This window comes from Thunnus maccoyii, chromosome 2 (assembly GCF_910596095.1).
Source record: "Thunnus maccoyii chromosome 2, fThuMac1.1, whole genome shotgun sequence".
In the NCBI taxonomy this organism is placed as follows: domain Eukaryota; kingdom Metazoa; phylum Chordata; class Actinopteri; order Scombriformes; family Scombridae; genus Thunnus; species Thunnus maccoyii.
The window spans coordinates 3,324,664-3,346,977 of NC_056534.1; the positions used below are offsets into that span (position 1 = coordinate 3,324,664).

The 22,314-nt window shown below is 38.5% G+C and overlaps 2 protein-coding genes across 2 annotated transcripts in view; one reads left to right on the forward strand and one right to left on the reverse strand.

Annotated features, from left to right (window-relative positions):
- LOC121908167 (zinc finger protein RFP-like) overlaps positions 1-22,314 on the reverse strand; it is a 147,342-nt gene that overhangs the window by 111,400 nt on the left and 13,628 nt on the right. The window lies entirely within an intron of this gene.
- rab1aa (RAB1A, member RAS oncogene family a) lies at positions 362-9,119 on the forward strand. Its single transcript, XM_042428084.1, has 6 exons — positions 362-553; positions 2,772-2,844; positions 2,982-3,077; positions 3,195-3,290; positions 5,428-5,559; positions 7,648-9,119. Exons 1-6 carry the CDS (start codon positions 540-542, stop codon positions 7,843-7,845), a joined length of 609 nt encoding a protein of 202 aa, XP_042284018.1. The 5' UTR covers positions 362-539; the 3' UTR covers positions 7,846-9,119.

Consider the following 22,314-nt stretch of genomic DNA (forward strand, 5'->3'; position numbering starts at 1 on the left):
CTTCAGTGGACACAAATACAACTCCAAATGTATGATACTGTTGCTGTGTATCTGCTGGATGTGGGAGAATACTAATGCACCCCAAAATAAGTAAAAGTCCCCCAAAAAAGAGTTAATTGAATAAGACAACAACAAAAGATAAGATAATAAAAGATAATACAAGCAAGACTGCATGGTTCTTATTTAGCATATGACAGTTTCACTCAGATACATTAAGTTAATATAAAATAAATATAGTTCCACTTTTCACAATAGATATCATAAAATCTGTTCCTCTGCGCTGTGTAAACGCCCAATGCTACAAGACTTCATTACCCATGATTCCTTTTCTCTGGTATTTCCGGGTAGGTAGTGCTTGACAGCCATATTTGATTCGATTATGCTGTTCTGGCTGCGACAACCAGTTTAGCCAGTTCTTGACAAAAAACAAAAAACAGAAAACGGTGTACTCTCTTCAGTACGAGGCGATCTTTAAGGTTAACCTACGACGAAGTCTAGCTGCATCCATAGTAACAACCGTTTATAACCCATAGTCAACGATGAATCCTGAATAGTAAGTGTTTCTTTTCACACCGATGATGAGCTGTCAGCTTAGCCGCAGCTAGCCGGGGGAAGCTAAGCTGAACTAAGCTAAGCTAACGTTAAATACAAAATGAACGTCAGCTGCTTTGTCTCCTGTGCTAAGCTAGTTCACTGAGGGCTGTATACGCACTATCAAGTGACAGCGTTGTTGTTTATCGCGTTACTCGTGTTTGTTGACATTTTCTGTTTAATATAACACAGTTTTAACTGATTAATTATCTGCACTTCGTCAGCGGCGTTTGTTAGCTGACTTACAGTGACTTAAATGGAAGGAGCATTAGCAGCTAGTAGGCTAACTGGATAGCTACGTAGCGTTACACTCTTTGAGGATTTTTGTTATTGAGCTCAGTTAGATACACAAGTGACAGATTCTTATTTCAGGACGCAGTCTGCTCAGTAAACATGAATAGAATGTGTTAATCGGTCGTTTCGATTTTAACGGTAATTTGGGTGTAATTTATCCGCCGCAAACAGGAAGTTACATTTGCTCGTGATGTGGAGTTAGTTAAGTAACGTCAGTCTCTGTGTTAGTACACCACAGAGCTGCAAATAACCTATATTCTTTATCATGGATCAATCCGGTGATTATCGTGTTATTATTGATTAACTGGTTATTCCTAAACTCTATAAAATGTGAGATAATGGTGAAAAAAATGCATATTTCAGTCTAACAGAGCCAAAGGTGACGTCCTCAAACTGCTTGTTTACTCCAACCAAAACAATCTAAAACCCTAAAAATACTCAGTTTAGGGCTTCAACTAACCACTGTTTTCATTGTGGATTAATTTATTGATTGTTATTTTTTAAATAATAGATTAATTGTTTAGTATATTAATGTATTATAAGGCTGCAATTAGTGATTATTTTCATAATTGAGAGATTTGTCCGTTGTTTTCTCGATTAATCATTTAGTCGCTACAAAATGTCCATAATTGGTGGAAAATGTAGATCACTATTTCCCAAAGCCCAAAGTGACGTCAACAAAAATGTCTTGTTTTGTCAGTTTACAATGATAAAAAACAAAGAAAAGCAGCAAATACTCACGTTTAAGAAGCTGGAATCACATCATGTTTTGTATTTTTCTTGATAAATGACTTAAACTATTATACTATAATTAAAAAAACAATCGACCAAATGTATCTGCACTACTACACTACTGGGCTTGGTAAATTGCACAGCTGTTAATAATAAAGTTATAATTACCAACTATTTTGCAATTATTAATTACTTGACAGATTTGTATGAATTTGGTAATCATGTTATTACACTATTATTCAATGTTGAAACAAGCAGTTTAGCGAGTGAGCGATCCACAGAAGATTTATTGTCAACAATTCTGATAATCTGTGCTGTAATCTTTTAAGTCATTTATCAAGCAAACCTGCCAATCATCATTACCTGGTGTTTATATGAGGATTTGCTGCTTTTCTGTTCATTGTAAACTTAATATTAACTTATAATGTCAAGTTTGGTTGTACAAAACACAACATTTGAAACTCTGTGGAAATGTGATTTTCTCTTTTTTTCTGGCATTTTAAATACCAAAAACTAAATCTAAAAAAAAAAAACCCATATAGTATAAAATAATTACTGATATAAGTAACCATGACTGTGTTATAAGATAAGATAAGACTTTATTGATCCCCAGAGGGGAAATTTGCATGTTACAGCAGTGCAGGAAACAAGGAAACAGATAAGAACTGGGAGTAATAATTACAAATGAATAAATTAATGGAATTCAATCTATATACATGATATACATTATATGCGTCACAATACTTAAGCTATATACATGACCTGACTTGTGGATTATAAAAATAAAAAAATGTGCAGAAGTAAAGCTTCTGGTAGATGATTATTGTGCTTTATGTTGATGCCAATATGACATTTCGGAGTTTCGGTTCCCACCTTTTTCAGTACTTTACATTGCCGAGCATGAGCACATTTTGTTAATATACTAATAACTGCACAGTAAATAAAGCCAAAATGATCCAATTATTCTTTATACAAGTCAGACTTCAAAGAAAATAATGATAAGATTCAAATTAAGTTAAGTGACTCGTTGTTTTAGCTTGTCAAAAGCATCGTAACCTGTCAGTCTTTACAAGCCTTATGTTGATGATGTGATGTTCTTTGCAGGTGATGAGAAAAAATAAATGTTTTTTTTTCCCCCTCCTCTTTCCTCACAGTGACTATTTATTCAAACTGCTCCTGATCGGCGATTCTGGTGTCGGAAAGTCTTGTCTCCTTCTCCGGTTTGCAGTAAGTGTCTGTTTTTTAACCCTCCGTTACATAACAGTCTTTAATTTCTTTTTTCCCTGTCAGCAGTGTGATTGTTGATTACCCCGCAGGTATCATATCTACCGCTCAGACTCACCTGTGTGTTTGTTCTGTCCTAGGATGACACGTACACAGAGAGCTATATCAGTACCATCGGCGTGGACTTCAAGATCAGGACCATCGAGTTGGACGGAAAGACCATAAAACTTCAGATTGTAAGGACAGCGTAGCGTAATAGGACTGTAAACAGATAGGAAGTGATAAGTAGTGATTCACTTTAGCTTGTTTCTTGTGCCAGTTTGGACTGACGGGCTCTGCTTTCTCTTTCGCAGTGGGACACAGCTGGTCAGGAACGGTTCCGCACCATCACATCCAGTTACTACAGAGGAGCTCACGGCATCATAGTCGTTTACGATGTGACAGATCAGGTCAGTGTCGCTCGAGGACGGATGGATTTTGTTTTTATCTACTGTAAAAGACGGAATTTCCCTTCATAGTGGGGCAAATTCCATCCCTAAAATCCTATTAACACCCAGTCATCAATCAGTCACAATAATAGTAATGATGCTTTAATATGTTTTCGTAAGAGGAGACAATATTTAATATATGTAACATTAGGTGTTACCGCAGCACAAGAAACACAAGATCACATACAGCAAAAGATAAAAACTGAACAAAAGAAAACATTGGTGCTAAGAGAAACTACATTCTTTTTTTTCCCTTCATGAATCACTATTATGCAACATGTCTGATGATAAGTTGTCACTATTGCACATTAAACACTTGAAACATGATTAAACTGGGGCTGTAAACCCAGTATGTCACTGTCAACTAAATCAAATAATGTCTTAATAAAGTAGAAACTTGAATACTTTATTGCCATTTCAACAAGTTGATTGGAATTTGGTGCAGTGCAGCTCAAATACAATATAGTTCATGCATACACATATAATTTCTTCCATATCCAAAAATGATAAAAAAAAAAGTACGCAAATAAACGGTAAAAGGCAATAGGGGGAAAAAAGGATTAAAACAGAAAGCTGTGATATGAGAGAGATAGATACAGTACAATACTCATAAGCAGAAAAACAAACAACCTGTAGTGTATTTTCATCATATTTCTGATCAAAACAACAAAGTGAGGTTTTAACTAACTCCTGATGGTGGTTCAAAAGATGTTTGTCATTATTAATATTATATTCTATAAATATTTTAACCTAATAGATACTGTAGTTTTGATGGAAATGTAGATACTTCTGAGGTAGAAAAATGTTTGACATTTTCGATTAGGTTGATAAAGAGTAGTGAGTAATCTTTCATGTGCAGGTGCTGAGACCAAAAAAACTGCAGATACTTTTTGGAATATTTTGGAAACAGTACATTGTTTAGTAAAAAGTGCTTTTTATAAACCCAATAAAGAAAAATACATATATAAGGGAGTATTATACAGTGTTGAGAGTCGATGAGAGAATGAATTGTGTCCAAAATATGTACTGAGTGTTTTACAGTGTAAAAATATATAACATAACAGTAACATGGCGGGACAAGAGAAAATAAGCATGTCAGTGCTCTCTGATGGACAAACTATTATATAAGACACTGTTTCTAAATTACAGCAAACATTTCCTATTATAGTATTTCTGTACTGCAATTTCTTGATAATTGTTGGCTTTCATATAAGCTGATTTGTCAGTGTGGTACCAGTGGTATTCATTTTTGGACATATTGTCCAACACTACGCACACTCGGGGAAACCTGCAGAAGATAAGATGGTTAAATGTAAATGTTGCTTTGCACCAGCTGTGTGTAAACTGACGGGAGCTATTTGGCATCATAGCACATCGTAGTAAGCTCATATACTGTGTTGTAAAATGGCAGCAATTAATGAAAAAACGATGCTGTGTGGCAGAAAAACTGCTGTTTTACCATCAGTGAGATCTGAGACGTTTTATGATTTACACACGTACCCTAGAGATGTGTGTTAATATTTCGTTGTTACTTAGAATCATGTTGTAACTTATCTCTGTGATGCAACATCTTTCTGATCTGTGCAGCTCTTCTGTAATTTACCGCTGGCTTTAATGACTCCGTAGCATTTAGATATCTTGAAAACGCCAGTAAGCTTCATGCTACATTCAGTGAGTGCGTCCCTCACTTTTTGTCTTTGCCTACTGCATGTATGCAAATCAAATGATAGACTGTAAAGCATATGTATGCAAAACCATGTATAATAATTCATTGTGCGAATAGCAGTGATTTGCATCTGACGCATCAATGTCGCCGAAGCGGTGCTCGAAAAATTCATCCAGGGTTGGCAGGTCTGGTTTATATGATGGCTGGGGTTATCTAGTCACCCCAAATGCCTTTTGATTGGATAAATATATGTATATGACAACATTTTACAGGGAGAGCAAAGAGGGATTTATACATAAAAACCCTAAAAAGTGACATGTACTTACATATATTTCTTATGTTTTGATGCAGACTGGTTGTCATGGCGGTAAACGTGTGAATGTCTTCAGTGTTTGTATTGATGTTTGTTGTCTTTCTGCCTCCCGTCCTCAGGAGTCCTTCAACAACGTCAAACAGTGGCTACAGGAGATCGACCGCTACGCCAGCGAGAACGTCAACAAGCTGTTAGTAGGCAACAAGTGTGACCTCACAACGAAGAAGGTTGTGGATTATACTACAGCTAAGGTAAGCGGACGGCATGTTAGTCCTGATTCTGTGGCTAAGAGAGCAGTCGTGGTGGAGCGTGCTAGAGAGTGAATGAAGAGAGGGAGTGGTGGCAGTGAGGAAGCAGGTGAATCTGAACAAACACGTTATTTTCTGATTGCTTCACAACGGTTATGTTCTAGAGAACAAACAAACACGCCCATACCCACCCCACACATGTCCGCACAACCCTGCAGAGGTGTGCCGCAACGCCTGACTAGATCTGAATGCGGTTTTAGAAGTTCATTAGTATGAGTTGTTTCATATCAGGAATTAAAAGTCTGAACCAAATGTGGCATCATTTGGGTCTGTCTCCACTGGTAACACCTGCGGGGGGTTTTCTGGCTCAAAATGAGGTAAAGGTGGCACCTCATCCATAACCTACTGAACCGTATTTCTATTTTTTCGTACAGAAAAATAGATTCAAACATACAGAGTTCAAAGACAGACATGAGAAGTCCAACCAGGCTTCAACTCTGTTGAAATCTGTTTTTAAATAAAGTTTTTATTCGATTACATTTTATAGAAAGTAATTCTGTACATCCAAATTATTTTCAGGATCAAACTTTCACCATTTTCAGGTTTGAAAGGTGGCTGTAAAAAGTTTGCACAGAACTCCAACTTGGTTGGACTGAATTCATGTTAGTTAAACTGGATTCCAGCAGTGACTGGTTTTGTTGGTGGGAAGAAAAGTATCACAATGTTCATAGGAACTGCAGTTTATGCTTCAATCTTAATCCTTGCACGTGTTTTATATTTTTAGCAGCCATGACAAGCTCTGGTCTCAGTTGGTCAAACTCTTCATTTTCCACTACTGATAGTACCTCGATGTAGGGCGGGGCTTGCAGGGATGACCGCCGCTGATTGGTCAAACACACATAGTGCAGCTGTTTCAACTTGTGTACTGCTTCATTCATAAAACAAGGAAGTACTCTAATATCAATGTAGGAGCAGTCTAGGACAGGGGGAGGACATTTCTCTTCTTTGATAACGTTAAAAGTAAGGTGTGGTTTGTTTGTTTAAAAAAAAAAAAGAGAGAGGCGGCGGTTGAGGGAGGAGAGGGAGTGGTGGTTGATGATTAGCACTCAGCTGATCATTTACTGCAGAGACAGACGCTCTTAGTTTCACTTTCATTTTCCTCCTCTGTATTTCTCCTTTTCATTCATTCATCATGTCCAACTAATGCAGCAGTAAATACAAACAACAACAGGACAAATCTGTGTTTTCCTCATGTGGGAATGCTGCGTTTCAAGCACGGTGGCCATTTTTAACTGAGCGAGCAAAAGAGAAACACAGCGCAGTGGTCCAGCAAGGAGAGAGGAGCAGCAGCAGTAGAGAGAAATCAGTGAATGAGAGAAATGACTGACCAATCAGTGGTCTGCAGTGTTTTCATGTCACCTTTTAGTATCAGCTCAGCTCACTTGGAACCTCGACGGAGGTGATACCAAAAAAGTAGGTAACAGAAACCAGCTAGAATCCACTTGATCCACTGTTCATATGGACACCTGACTGCTGGTTTAAGACACACTTGAAAAATTGTGAACCTGCCCTTTAAGTGGAAACAAGAGGGTAAAACTGCATATTTAGGGGTTCAAATTTGACTTTTTGTCAGATTAAGTTGCAGATGAGAAAAGTTGAGGTAACTTTTAACATAATTTTTGAATTTTTACATTATTTTTTTAGGCTTACGGTTGATTCATTAATGTTTAGAATTTAATTAAACTATTTACAGGACCAGTAAAAAGTTTGGACACTTCCTCATTCAAAGGAAGGGAAACGTGTGTCGAGCATGAAAGTTCACTTGATCTTAGAAACAGTAGTTTGCCAAAAAAAAACACTTAACTCAAGGACCACTTACTAGCTTTCAATCACATCTCATGCCCATGATCTTCCTCTGTGAACGGAGTTTGCTCAGTTTAAAAACTGCACATATTCCATCCTCTGAGAGAGATGAAAGCTCTGGAAAAAAGCTAGTAATGAACCTTGAGTTAAGTTTTTTGGGGGGACTTGATGTTGCAATTACACCAAAAGTTAGATTTTTTTTTTTTAAATCTTTCTTTCACTCACCAGGAATTTGCAGACAACTTGGGGATCCCGTTCCTGGAGACCAGCGCCAAGAGTGCCACCAACGTGGAGCAAGCCTTCATGACTATGGCGGCTGAGATCAAGAAGAGGATGGGCCCCGGGGCCACGGCCGGCGCCTCGGAGAAGTCCAACGTCAAGATCCAGAGCAAGCCAGTCAACACCTCGTCCGGAGGCTGCTGCTGAGACCCGAAAACCCGCCACGACCTGAATCCACCCCGAGCCCACGACCAGTCTCAATGTTACCATGCTCCACAGGGAAAGAAAAGAGAGAGAGAGAGAGATAGAGAGAGGGAGAGAGGGAGGGAGGGGGGGGAGACAGATGAGGAAGACTTTGAGTGGACTGGTTTGTAATCGCGTGCGCGCAACTACAACACCAGATTCCCACCAAAACCATTTCAAAGTCATCAAAGTCAGCAATAGGACGGTAAGCCCACCCATAACCCACAGAACACACCGGGCTTCTTTTCTTTTTGTTTGTTTCTTTCTTACTCTATCAAAAACACACTCATACTGGAAAAAAACAAACAAACATGTAAACAATTTTTAACAGTCGTGTGAAGTTAACCAATGAAAGAAAACACAAGTATACAGCTTTTTTTTTTTTCTTCTTTTTGTTTTCCCTTATTTTTTGATTTTGTTAAACGAGTCACTTTTCTAAAAAAAAAAAAGAAAAAAACACACACACACACAAGTTGTCTTTTATTTAGCTGTGGATAAACAACAGCATGAGTCTGGCCCCCCCCCTTGAATCTCCTCACATATTATCAATTAGTAAGCACTTCAAATGAAGCACATGCTTAAACCAGCATCATGCATGTTAGAACTGATCACATGCTCTCTCGGCGCATCCGGAACGCGGTCATGAAACGAGGAAACGCTCCGATAACGTCACCTGCTCCAACTTCACAGTGTCGCCCCCCCCCCCCTTAAAAAAAAACGATGTGCCAGTGCCTTTGTGGCAGGAGTTTTTTTTTTTTTTCATGACGTGTATGCCTTCGGTGCTCTTGTGTTGTCGGCATACTCTCCCCGCGGTATGCCCTCAGTCGTGACTTCTTAAAGAACCCACTTTGTATGATAGCAGTTAACATTCCTGTATATATATATATTTGGCTCTGTGTGTGTGCTCTGCTGGTATTCATGATACAATAAGCATGTGCTACATTGGGAGACGTAACGTCAGCCGTGTGTTTCTCTGCTAATGTTTCTCAACCAACAGCACAACCACGACAAGAGAAATGAAAATCACCATCATCCCAGCTCGAGAATAATCTATAAACTGTATATATTTATACATAAATGTAAGAAGTGATTTGCAAAATTGTGTAGAGAAGCAAGTGAAGCGAATGACATGATAAATAGCTGGAATTAGTAATCTCGGCACGTGATTTGTGGCTGCGGACATGACATTTTTGTGGCACAATGTCTACTATTAAAACAATGAAGGAGATCTTTGATAACCGTTGGTCTTGCTGGTGTGTTATTTTCTTTCTTCACACTTGTTCTCGGCTTCAGTTCGAGCTTTGTTTCAGTCTTTTTTTTTTTTTTTCCCTTAAGCTGTGAGGAATGATGATCTTTGGCCTACATTTCTCAGGCTGCTGTTTGACACAGCGGCTTGGACTTATACTGGGCCTTTGACTTGACTATACGGTCGTTATTCCCAGTTTTTAAAGGGAAAAATACACTCTAAAGTTATGTCTTAAAAGTGGAAAAGTTGAAATTAATTTCCTCCTAAAGATATTTTCCTCTTACCTGCCGTAGTTTTTAATGTCATAAAAGGTTTTTGTGTGTGTTTGCGGGCTGTCAGGAGACGTTTTACATCTGTAAACTACAAGTGAGAGTGGCGTGACGGTGGATTGAGCTGCAGGAAGCTGTTTAATCCTATTTCGTGGAGTTTCAGTCAGCAGCATTGTACCTGCAGCAAACACTCAGTAGTGCAGCTACAGGAGCTAATTGTTTAATCAATCCATCCATTTTCTCACATTTATGTGGACCTGGGTCACGTTAATTAAATTAATTCTATCATTAGGAATTATGGTTATAGTGCTGTGAAAGTACTGAAAAAAATGATATAATAGTAAATAATTCTAGACCACATCGTCCCTACTGGCTTTCTATTATCTTTCTATTATACTATCATACGTCGGCTGGTATTGTGGCTTTCTATGTGGTAAAAAAGACTTAAATTTAACCCTGAACCCTGCAGGAAAGACAATCAGAGGTGCACAAAAGACAAAATGAAGATTAAAAATTACATCATGGATACATTATGGTTTATTTTATGCACCTGTATGTGTGAGACATCATATGTTTCAAAGAGTACAGTATGTATAAGACAACATCACATTTTTCTCATATTTTCATTTAGTTTCTGATATTAAATTTGGAGACGTATGGAAGTTAAAAGGCGCCAAAACACACTCGCAAAACATAATTGGAAAAATTAAGATTTCTTGGAAGCGATTATTAATCTTGTCTAATCTTGTCTAATTTTATTGTCTAATAATCACTAAGTCAGGATTATTTGTGTTGCTCAAAAAAAAAAACATACAGTACAACAATACATGAATAAAGGTAGAATCTGTGGTTTGAAAAAAGTAAAAAACAGAACCAGTTCTGCACACCGCAGCTTTTATACGGATTGTGTGAATTATAGATTAATTGATCTCAGTTATTTGTCACAAATACTCATCAGAAGGTACCAGAGACACATCTGCTTACGATCATATTGGTATATCGTCGTATCGTCGTTAAGTTATCAGCGGGTGAAGGCACTTCTTGACTCACACGTGAAACAGTCCAAATCACACAAACACTACTGCTGCTGACTCTGTTGCCTTTATTTAATTTATTCTCACTTTTAACAAACAAAATTTAAAAAAAAAACATTTTTTAGTTTAACATGAGGTAGAAGACTGTAGTGATGCTCCGTTCAACCCACATTTCCAACATGCTGAAGAATCCCAGACTCAGTCCTACAACCTTCCTTCTATCACAGCTGATCCTCTGATTAAACACAATAAATCCAAGAATAACTCCTCAAAATATTAAGTTGACATCAATTCATAAGTCAGAAGAAAAAAAAATTACTTATCAAGTGTGTACGAAGCACTTAACACTTCAATAAATCTGCAAATTGTGAAAATATAATTTGCAACCAACACAAAAAAATGGCTCCAACAATTGAATATCTGACATTTTGCTCCTTGATATTTTTAGTATGAAACTTTTAAAAATTTAGTTTTCAGCCTCTGAATCTTTTACCTTCAACAATAATACTTTACATTTGATCCTACATATTTGTTCATTATGTGAAAATGAAATAAAACCAACAAATATCAAGCGTTTCCAACTTCATCACACACAAGTGGACACTTGATTACTCACAACCACCATAACTAAGTCTTGTTACTGGGACGGACCGCCACTCTTGGACCCAAGGTTTGACTCAGACTGCTAGATATTAGCTTTCAGATGAACAAAATGCTGATTTTGTCCTTCATCACTAGAATCACACTTGAAGGAGATCAATTTACTGCCAATATGGAGAGAAGGAGCGATTAAAGCAACCCGTAACTCTTTCAGTTTACATTTGACATGTGAATATACATATATATATATACATATATATACAGTATGTGAATAAAACATGAAAAAATATGAAGCTGTCCTTTAAGGGCTAGGGCTTTAAATATACCTTCCTCATCCTCTTACTGCAGAGATTAGCAACAAAATAGGCCTCAGTGCGTCTCAGCCGTCCCATATTAACACAAATGCAAAGTTCAGACCATGTAAGACAAAACAAAACATGTCAAACTCACCTCAATGTGTGACGTGAAGTTACAGCCGCTCACCACCAGAGGGCAGTGTCGCAGCAGCAGCTGATGACTCTGCTCTTACATCCTCTTCACAAATCTCAAATATGTGTATACAGACTAATATTAAAGCCTCCCTCCACTCAAAAACATGTATTTACTTACTTCTTTTTGCAGAATAACGTGTGTGCAGAATTTGTTTTCATTCATCTGCTGAAGGAGGAAAGTTTCTCTGAACTCACCTTAAATCTCACTTTAACATGTGAGCCTACGAGCAGGATTTATGACATCACAGCTAGTTTGGAGCCAATTGTGGTCCAGTATTCAACTAGTAGGAGACATCTTGTGTCCAGCAGTTCAACTTTTTAAATTAACAATATATATTTATATATTTAATTTATAGATTGTGTATTTTTACATGGAGGGGGAGATGTCATTCTAGTTCTTAACAGGGTTATTTATCTGTTTTTGTGGAAAACACAAGTTATTACTCAAAGCAGAGAGTTTTATAGTCTTAAAACACGTTTGCAACTTACAACTATTTCCATTATTTTCTCGATTCATTGATTAATTATTGTCTTTAAAATGTCAGAAAATAGCGCAAGCTGACGTACTCAAAATGCTTATTTTAACAGTCCAACATCCAAAGATATTCAGTTCACTGTCATATATAACAAAGAAAAGCATGAAATACTCACTTTTAAGAAGAATACTTGGTATTTTTGCTTAAAAAATAACTAAAATGATTCATCAATTATCAGAATAGTTGCCAGTTAATTTTCTGTCAATCAACTAATCGTTGCAGCTCTACAGTGATGTAGGAGACATCTTGCATCCAGCAATTAAACTGGAGGAGATCTGTTTTTAAAGAATTTTTAAATACGTCATTTAACTTTTTGTGGAAAACCGAATCAGAAACCAATTATTATTCAAAGCAGAGTATGTTTATATGTCTTTAAACACTTCTGCGCCTCCTGGTCTCCACATGACGGAGGCGGTATGCTGAGGACTGCAGTCTCTCTAAACACAAGAACCACAATCAGTTCAGCTACCCCCCAGCTTTCAGTCACATCACATGGTTTTCATCAACAGATGGAATTTGCTCTGTTGCTGATGTTGTCGCTCAGCAATTATTCTGATTTCATACACAATACTCATCCTCATCTCTGCCGATTAAGACCATGTGATATGAGTTAATGAAATTATAACAGCTACTGAGCTCACATTTCAACAAATCATCCGTCCAGTCCATCTGCTGATGAAGACAGTGTGATTGGGTTGAAAGCTCTGCCTTGGAGGCGAGTCTGAGATGGAAGATAAGCAGCGTCCAGTGAACCAGACACAGACGGTGACTTCTTGTGTTTTCATGTTTTCATTAAATATTGTGACTATCCGCACTTGTCGTGGATCTTTTTATCTGTAATAATCTTGTAATAAAAGGTTTTATTTTCATCTGCACAGAGCAACTAAAATGTGAAGAGTTTAAACAGTAAAAAAAAGATCATTAAAAGTGGGACTGCAACTAAGGATTATTTTCACTATCGATTTATCTTCCCATCACATTCTCAATTAATCGTTTTGCCTAAAAAAAAAAAAGTCAGAAAATTGTGAACAATGCCTGTTCAGCTCATGGTGACATCAACAGTTCAAAGACATTCAGTTTACTGTCATGACTGACAACGAAAAGCTTCAAATCATCACATTTGAGAAGCTCAAACGAGTAAACATTTGCTTTTTTTGCTTAAAAATTTACTAAAACATTTAATGAATTACCAAAATAGTTGCTGATTCATTATCTGTCGACTAATCAAGTAATCTATGAAGCAAATTAAAAGTATAAAATGGTGTTTGCACTTTAAAACAGTAAGTGACAGTATGTATAGTTGCAGCCAGTGCAGATCAAAGTGTTGAGAAGTTTGATGACCTGGAGGTGGAAACTAATGCTCTAATATGATAATGCTCCGGTCGATTATACATCTTCATGTCTGGGATAAAAAAAATGTCTTGTAGTGTGAGATTTTCAGTCTCTGGTTTAGTGAAACAGTCACACAGTGTTTCATAAACAGGGTTTTCTGTGTGAACGTGTCTTCCTCCTTTTACTAGATCACTCTGATTATGTTAAACAAGCGTAAAAGTTGTTTTAAAAAGGAAAGAGACAGGGAGTATGAGGTCGGTCCTGTGTGGTTTCTTCTCTCTGCCCTCCCTGGTCTGAGGCTGAACCCCTGATTTGTTTTCAGCTGCAAAACAAAACTCAGAGTGAGCGAGTGTGCAGACGGGGAGAGAGAGAGAGAGATGTTTTGGTGCGAGCTACTGAAGGAATGGGAGGGAGCAGTGGAGTAGCTGGGTCTGTTTTCCGGCTTTGCTTGTAGCTGGTTGCCAGGTGATGATGACAGGGATGGAGTGTGGAGCGGAGGGAGGGGGAGGAGGAGGGGGGGACTGGACCATCTGTGACAGCTGCAGAGGCTGCAGCCTTTCACCCCGCTGCTGCAGGGAGGGAGGAGGGGAGGGAGGTGAGTCCATGTGTGAAGTTCTGTCTCACAGTCAGTCTGCTGACCAGCTGATCTGTCTGATGGCTCGCTGTAAAGAAACAGACCTGCAGTGTCACACAGCTGTCAGCGTGAACTGACGCCCGCACACACACACACACACACACTCCTGTTTCCATCACCTCACATTAAATTTCTGGAGACTTACCTTAACCTTAAACCAAGACTACACCCTAAAATGTAATGATTTACTTTATGGGGACTTGCTTTTTGTCCCCAAAATGTAGGCGGGTCCCCACATGTGACTGTAAACATATATACTACTGCAACCATCTGAATACAATTACTGCACATTTAATCATGTTTAATTTCCACTATATTTAATCATTCTGAATCTCACCATGTAACTTTTAACTGAGAGAACTTTAGCCTGATTATACACTAAAGTACTATTATTGCAACAGAAGGGTTCATGGAGTGTTAAGTGTTTGGAAAGGCCGAGGCTAAATGGACGTGTCAGAGGATAGCAAGACTGCCACAGAAAGAAAAAGACCAGTTGAAGAAGTGTGAAAAAGTGTTGATTGTCCAGCTCTCAGCAGGTGTGCGAAGGCAGAAGTGCCTCCAGGAAAGAAACATGAGAAGTAACAAACAATGGGCTAACTATTGAATTTTAATTGCTTCTTCGAGTGAAGTAACGCTTTATAGCTTTTATGATAGTGACTCTATATCTGTTTGTTCCACTTTGCCTTTTCACTATTTGTCTAACACATTTAACACAGAGTCAGCATGCACACGTAATGCTCTGAGTTTTATTAAAGTGTGACAATATTTTAAGAGATTTTTGTCTCATTTGTCAGAGTGGCATTGCAAAATTGTCACGACAGTCCCCACAACGTGAGAAATACAAGTACACACATACTTTGTCACTCATTTCCCCGAGACTGACCCTAACCCTTAACTTACCTTAACCTTAAACCCTCACCGTAAACGTAATGATTTACTTAATGGGGACTTGTTTGTTGTCTCCAAAAGGTAGGCGAGTCCCCACAATGTGACTGTAAATATTGATGTCCCCTCAACATAGTGATACAAGGACACACACACACACACACTTGTATTAAAACCAGCAGCATGCTCCAAACAAAATCTGGTTTGTTGTGTCTGACTGATGTTGAAAACACAGTCTTCAAATAAAACCACATTCCTCTGCAGGACCTGATTCGTTGTCACGCTTCTATCACTTTTTGTTCATTTAAAAAAATAAAATAAAATAAAATAAAATGTGTAAGTGCAAAACAACACACAAAACATTCGACAATATGAAACATAAAAAGACGTAACAGAAAACAACATCCAATATATAACATGAAACTGTAACATAGCTGAGGTTGACAGAGGAATCTGCGTCTTTGCTGTTTTGTTGGCTCTGTTTTCTGCTGTACTTGATCCACATACATCCTCCAGGCATTTACTCAGCATATAAACAGCAACATGCTCTTCCTAACAGCATCACTGTTTTATATGAGTGAGTTTCAGCATGTGTGGAGGTTAACCCCTTCCTGACTTGGTTTCACCCCTGCTCTGTGCAAACTGTGCTGGTGTTTCTGTGGACTGATGAATATAGAGATTTACCACTTTTACTGTCTTTAGAGTTGTTTGGCAAACAAGTCTGATCTGATTTGAAGGTGGTGACAGATCAACCTTCAAATCTTGGCCTTGTTTCCCAAAAAGCATCTTGAAGGACGGGTTCACAACAGTCAGGAGCCCAAATGAACATTGAAACATGTTTTTTTTTGCTGTAATCATTCCTCCTGTTCATACTGACCATTAGAGGATCCCTTCATAATGCACTTACAATGGAAGTAATGGAGGACAAAATCCACAGTCCTCCTTCTGTGCAAAATTTAACCTCAAAATTTAAATTTAGGGCCTTAAACTTTTGCACCATACTGTATGTTGAATTGTATGCTTGCTTGTGGACAATTCTCAACTTTTGCATGCTCAGCTGACCATGCACTGACTACAGGACTCTCCAGGTTACACCAGCTTCGCACAGTTCTACCTAAAAACTTTCCTTAGAATTTATTAGGACCTGTAGAGTAAAGCTTTATCCACACAGAAACCTAAAACTTATCACAATGATCAGATTAGACAAAGCTTTTTGTATGAATCTCTGGTTTCCAGCTTAGAGACAGAGTGACTGTTGTGACCCATAAACTGCAGTATTCATCTTTCATTCAGAGGTTATCACCTGTGTGTCTGTTGTCTGTCATGAACACCAGCCTGTAACCTCCTCTCCTCCTGCAGTGGGTTTGAAGAAGAGGGGGAAAATACCCTGATGGATGGACGCCCACTCTCTAAAACCACAGCCTGTTACTTCCTGCTTCAACCTCTGGCTCTGCAGAGAGTAGACAGGGATATCCACGAGTTAATTAACTTTTCCTGGTGGTTTTGTTCCTGGAGAGTCGATGTTTTGATACCCATGGCAACAGTGTAAACATTAAGTGGTGCATAAAGCCTGATGTTGTGATGGAGAAATCTGCTTTGTAATTCAATTTTCAGTTCAATTCAATTTTGTTTAAATAGCGCCAAAACACAACAGAAGTTATCTCAGGGCACTTTTCACATAGAGCAGGTCTAGACTGTACCCTTTCATTTACAGAGACCCAACATTCCTCCATGAGCAGCACTTCATGGCAGTGGCAAGGAAAAACTCCCCCACTAGAGAGTGAAGACAACATGAAGCAGGTTGAAGAAAGACTCAGTCATCGCCTCGTTTTTAGTAACACACATCTCTAATAAAACTATCGACTCTGCAAACCGTCTGCTCAGCACAATCACCACTCTCTATCACAGTGAAAGAAAGAATGAAACAAGCTGAACTTCACCATTGTTGCTTTATATCACACAGTGAATGAAAGACTGCAAAACACAAGTTAATTAAAGCATAATATGACCTCATCAAACGCAACACATCTGTCTAATGTTGCAATAACAAATAGCAAATAACAAATCTGTCATTGTTAATGGGGACATATCATGGTTTTTGTGATTTTCTGCTATTTTTTTTACTGTTATGATATCAGATGTTAAATATGGTCAAAGTTCCAAAATTTGAGGTGAATGTATGTAGGTCAAATGCAAGGCAAACGTCAGGGATTCAGCCTGCTTTCAATGCTCCGTTTGCTAAGTTACCTCCACTTCCCCATCAGACTGATGGAAGATTGTTCACATATGTCCACAAACAGCTGTCCGTTCTGTAGCCTTGGTTGCTAACGTTGCTAAGCCCATCTAGAGATAGGCGTTGCAAACTAGCTGAGGCTATAAATGCTGCGATATGTGGCATAAGTTTGTGCTATATACTTAACCCTATACAAACAAACAGTAAATAAAGGTTGTTGCTAAGGTGGTTGCTAAGGTGTTTCCATGTGTTGTCCACTCTCATATTTCAGATCTGATTCAGCTCCAACATGTTCAGATGGCTTTGAGAAGTTGATATTTGGAGTAAAGAAGGAGAAAAAGAAGTGAAATCCTGCTACTATAGTTTGTTTACGTAGCCTCCGGAGCCGGAGGAAGCTTCCTGAAAGCTGACCAATCAGAACAGAGTGGGCTCATCAGGAGGCGGGGCCTTAAAGAGACAGGAGCTAAAACGGCCTGTTTCAGACAGAGGCTGAACTGAGGAGCTGCATAAAGGACCAGTAGAAGATAAATAAGGAGTTTTTAACTGGAAATCATGCAGATATTCCAGTAGAGCCCCAGAATATAAATATAGAGCTGGAAATGTGCAGAGTATGTCCTCTTTAACTGCTAACAAAGTAACCAAATAATCACCCTTTTATCTATTAAAATGGTGAAAAAGTTTACAATCCAAACTAAACAGCTCTGCACAAAGGTCTCAGAAAGACTGATGAAAGAAATAAGCTTGCCGAAAAGTTGGGCAGAACTTTTGTCTGTGAGTTTTGACTGAACTGAGTCATCAAATCCCCATTCATCTCTTTTTCTTTGTCTGGTTGTATCTTGGAGTCCTCTATACTAAAGCTCTACTGCCAAGCTGCGAAAACTATAAGATGAAAAATTCTTGGCAACACTGACACAAGTTATATGTCGTTTGTTTCTGGATCTGACTATGTCACCCAGATTCATGTCCTCCAAACGGTAATTGGAAAAAATGCAACTCTGCAGATTTTCGCAGTTCAGAAAACACCAGACCCGATACACACACGGCAGGGGAAGACATGAGAATTGGAAAATGTTTAAACTGCAGTGAAGTGTGAAAGCCAACAAACTCTAACCTGCTCTCTGTGACCAAAACACCACCAAAATGAAATCAAACGCTCCTAAGGGTCCTATCCGTAATCCATGTTCTGAAGCTCAGAGCCGAGCGCTCACAGATGGGATTTCCATCCGTCTTTACTCACGTGTTCATTTTGAAGGGGATCAGCTGCCGGTGCTGGAAACGGTTCTGTTTTTTATTCTCGCCATCTGGCTGCAATTATGTCACGCTCTGCCTAACTCAGGCCTAACCGGCACGTTACTGAACAGCTGCCTGAGAGTGCAGCGCGCTGGGACGATACGATCACTGTTTCCAACAAGGATGGAGTTGCATCCACTTCGCACGTTTGGCCTTAGAGTGAAGTTTTACTGGAAGATGAAGCAGCATGTTGATCCCTGGAAGAGGAAAGAAAAACCTGTTTGGTGGAACTAAGCGCCCTGACTCAGCTGTGATGTCAGGATCAGCTAGTAGCAGATATCCTCACGTTTAAGGTTAGACGTCAGACAAAAGTTCGGCACACTGTACACTCAGCTCCCATCATGCAGCAGCCCTGATTAAAATAGAGACTGTTCTTCCAAGGAAAACAGCATTAGTCATTCCGGCAAAATGATATGTTTGTGTTCAAGTGGCTGCAAGCCGTAGTAATTATGACCCTTATCCCTCAAGAAAAAAGTGGCAACTACCATGGCTTGAGGCTGAAGCCAACGTGGAAGTACCTTCAAGTGCAATGCTAGACTGCTGCTGGATGCTGGCTCCAAAAAATCAAGTCAATCATTTTTTTTCAGCAAGTCATTATGGCCTCAATCTCTAAATTCAGGCTCTCTAATGAGTGTTCTGGTGGTCAATTTGTAAATGATTGCTCTGTTAATACGATCTGAAGACGTTTAGTGGCTTTGATGTCTGTCGTGTGGGTGTTCATTGACAGTTGGCTGCTCTTGACCAACAGTCCTAAACCCAAAGATATTCACTTCACTGTCATAGAGGACTAAAGAAGTCATTGCAGTTCTATTTATTTTGTATTTTGTCATAATTTAATTCCCTCATGCTTTCTTACCTTTTTTGTTCTTATACATGTTTATAGGTTAAGGTCTATTTTCAGTAAAGTTGAGAGAAAAAGAAAAAAAGCTATGACAAGTCAAAAATAAAGCAGCCATTGTTAGGATGGCATCTTAACCTCAATATATCACTGTAACGTATCTACAGGATTTCACTTTCAAAGCACTTTTGTCAAGTAAACTGTCCAGGAGACTCTGCAGAGCTGGTTTTGTTGTAAAATATCCATTAAGATAAAGGTTATAATCTACAAAACTCAAACTTTTCAACTAAATCCAGTACTTGCTTTCATGAATCTCTATTAAATCCTCATGTTTCTGTCACATTCTGGACTGCATGCTGACAGAAGACCGACCAGGGACCAGCGCTGATCTCTATTAGTTTTGTACTGGCAATATGTTTCAGTGCTGAAATTCCACTTTGACACTATCATGTGTTTCAGATTTTCATTAAATGGTGGATTTCTTCTGATTATAATGACAGAATAATAATTTAATGAGGTCGGACAGAAGTGACATATTCATGCTACAAGTGGATGTGATTTAAAATGTGTTGAGGCTCTTCAACAACAATCTTCAACCTAAATACTGTAGGACTATAAATACTCCAAAAGAAACTCAGTTACTTTCACAGTTGTGTTTTAATCAAATGTCAAATTAAGGAATTAAGCATGCTAATAAATTAGCAACACAAACAAATAATAGCTCAGGTAGATTAATGTTATTGTCAGAGGCAGTGCTGTTAGTGTAATGTTTTCTATTATTTGAAATATTATGAAGTACTTCTGCTAAAACATACAGAACTGGGCTAAATGTAACAAGGTATAAGTACACAGAAAGCTTGTAATAGTAATGTCAGTAATAGTAGTTTAGACATAAGTGGATCAAACTCCTTCGCTGTCTCTTTGAGTGAGTTTTAGTCAGTTTGTGGTATGTGGAGTTTCATGTACACAGCTGACAGTAAAGGACTTGCTCTCTGCTCAGATATTACTGAGATGTCCGATGCTGAATTATTCGAATACTTCACATAGTTGTGGTTGTTCACTCAGCAGGAGAAGCCAGAAAACAGTTGCACAGATAAACAAACTGCTGACATTCAGGCAGAAAACACAGCAGCAGCTCTGCGTTACTGAACTGAAACATTTTTCAAAACTCTATTGAATCCACGATAAGCAGCAGGCTGATAGTGATGGTACATTTTATCCTGACTGAGGTGGAGAGAAACAGTATTTACTATGAGAGAGGCGGACCTAGTGGCAGTGAGGCAGCAGCCAACACTGTTGGAAAAACAGAGTCATGGATGAACCTTTAAAGGCTTCATGAAATAATGTTTTTTTTTTTTTTAAAAAAAGGGTAAATTGGTTCAACATCCAGAGGTGGAAGAAGTTTTGAGATATTTGATGTAAAATAGTAAGATTGTGGTAACATTACAGTAACCTGCTAACAATAATAAGGTTATATGAGGATAATATTTTGATTAAAAATGGTAATATACTATCAGCGTAATCTTCAAAATCACATGAAAACTCAGAATAGTAAATTACCAGATTATAATGCTTGGATTCTCTCTTCTCAGGACATATTCTGCACATTTCCAGCTCTATATTTATATTCTGGGGCTCTACTGGAATATGTAGAGTAATATGTATGTATTTATCTCATACTGGTCCTTTATGCAGCCCCTCAGTTCAGCCTCTGTCTGAAACAGGCCATTTTAGCTCCTGTCTCTTTAAGGCCCTGCCTCCTGATGAGCCCACTCTGTTCTGATTGGTCAGTTTCAGGAAGCTTCCTCCGGCTCCATAAACAAACTATAGTAGCAGGATTTCACTTCTTTTTCTCCTTCTTTACTCCAAATGTCAACCTCTCAAATCCATCCGAACATTTTGGAGTTGAATCAGATCTGGAATACGCATGTGGACAACATGAACAACTTGTGGAGCAACCTTAGCAACAAAGACTATGGAAGAGATAGACATTTGTGGGCATGTGCAAACAATCTGACATCATCACAAGGAGGAAGTAGAGGTAACTTTCAACTTTGTCAAAGTCAAGTCTTATAAGTGTTAGTCAACCAAGTCACAACTCAAGTCGCACACAATGGCAACTTTGCCTCTGACCCTCACAGCAGTGGCGTAAGGGTCTTCTTCCTCTTCTTCCGTCTGTAGACTTACATGCAAGTGATTTGACTTTCAAGGGTATTTAGTAGCTGTTGTTAATTGAAACTCACTGTAGTCCTAAGTGTTAGTAGTCAGTTACACAATAGTGTGTTGAGTAGTATGTCATCCATTTTGCAGTTTACAATAAAAATCTGTAAATATGCCACTTGTGCAAATTCTGCTAAAAGCAGTGTAAATTAACAGTAATGTGCTTTACTGTTAATTTGCACCTTTCACAAGTGGCATACTTACAGATTTGTACCATAAAGAGCAAAATGTACAACTCAACACACAATTGTGTAACCTACCACTGACAGTGAGGACTACAGTGAGTTTCAATTAACAACTACTGAATACTCTCTAAAGTCAAATCACTTGCATGTAAGTCTACAGTCTACTGGCAGAAGCAAATGTTTGTGTGGTAACTGTGTTAGTGAGGAGCTTGGCTGCTAACTGCTTTCAGCAGTATTTTTCTGTAAAAGGAGAATAACAATTTTATGCTGTATTTATAAAAGCACCAACAAACTGAATTTCAGCATGACATTGTTGATTTTGCAATAAACAAATGGCAACCCTGCATTTGGTAAGTAGTACTGGGGGAAGGACATTGAAAATATCTCATTGACTACTCCTTCTTCGTCCGTCGACTCAGCAGTTGAAATGGGGAGTCAAAGGTAATGCACTGGCCGACGCACATTCATCAGCAGCCCACGACTCCTATCTGCTAACATTTAATTGGTGTCTTTACTATTTTCTTCCTATCGGGATTTTCTAAAAGGTCTGACTTAGAATCTCCCTGGTAAGAATCTTAGTTATCAATGGTTTAAGATCAACAGACCCTGCCGAGGTTGATCGAGCCCCGGAGTGTGTCCC

What these genes read in the sequence shown, in the direction of transcription:
- rab1aa (XM_042428084.1), top strand. An exon ending in TTTACGATGTGACAGATCAG is followed by an intron (nt 3,291 to 5,427) that starts GTCAGTGTCGCT and finishes TCCCGTCCTCAG; the next exon opens with GAGTCCTTCAACAACGTCAA. An exon ending in TGGATTATACTACAGCTAAG is followed by an intron (nt 5,560 to 7,647) that starts GTAAGCGGACGG and finishes TTCACTCACCAG; the next exon opens with GAATTTGCAGACAACTTGGG.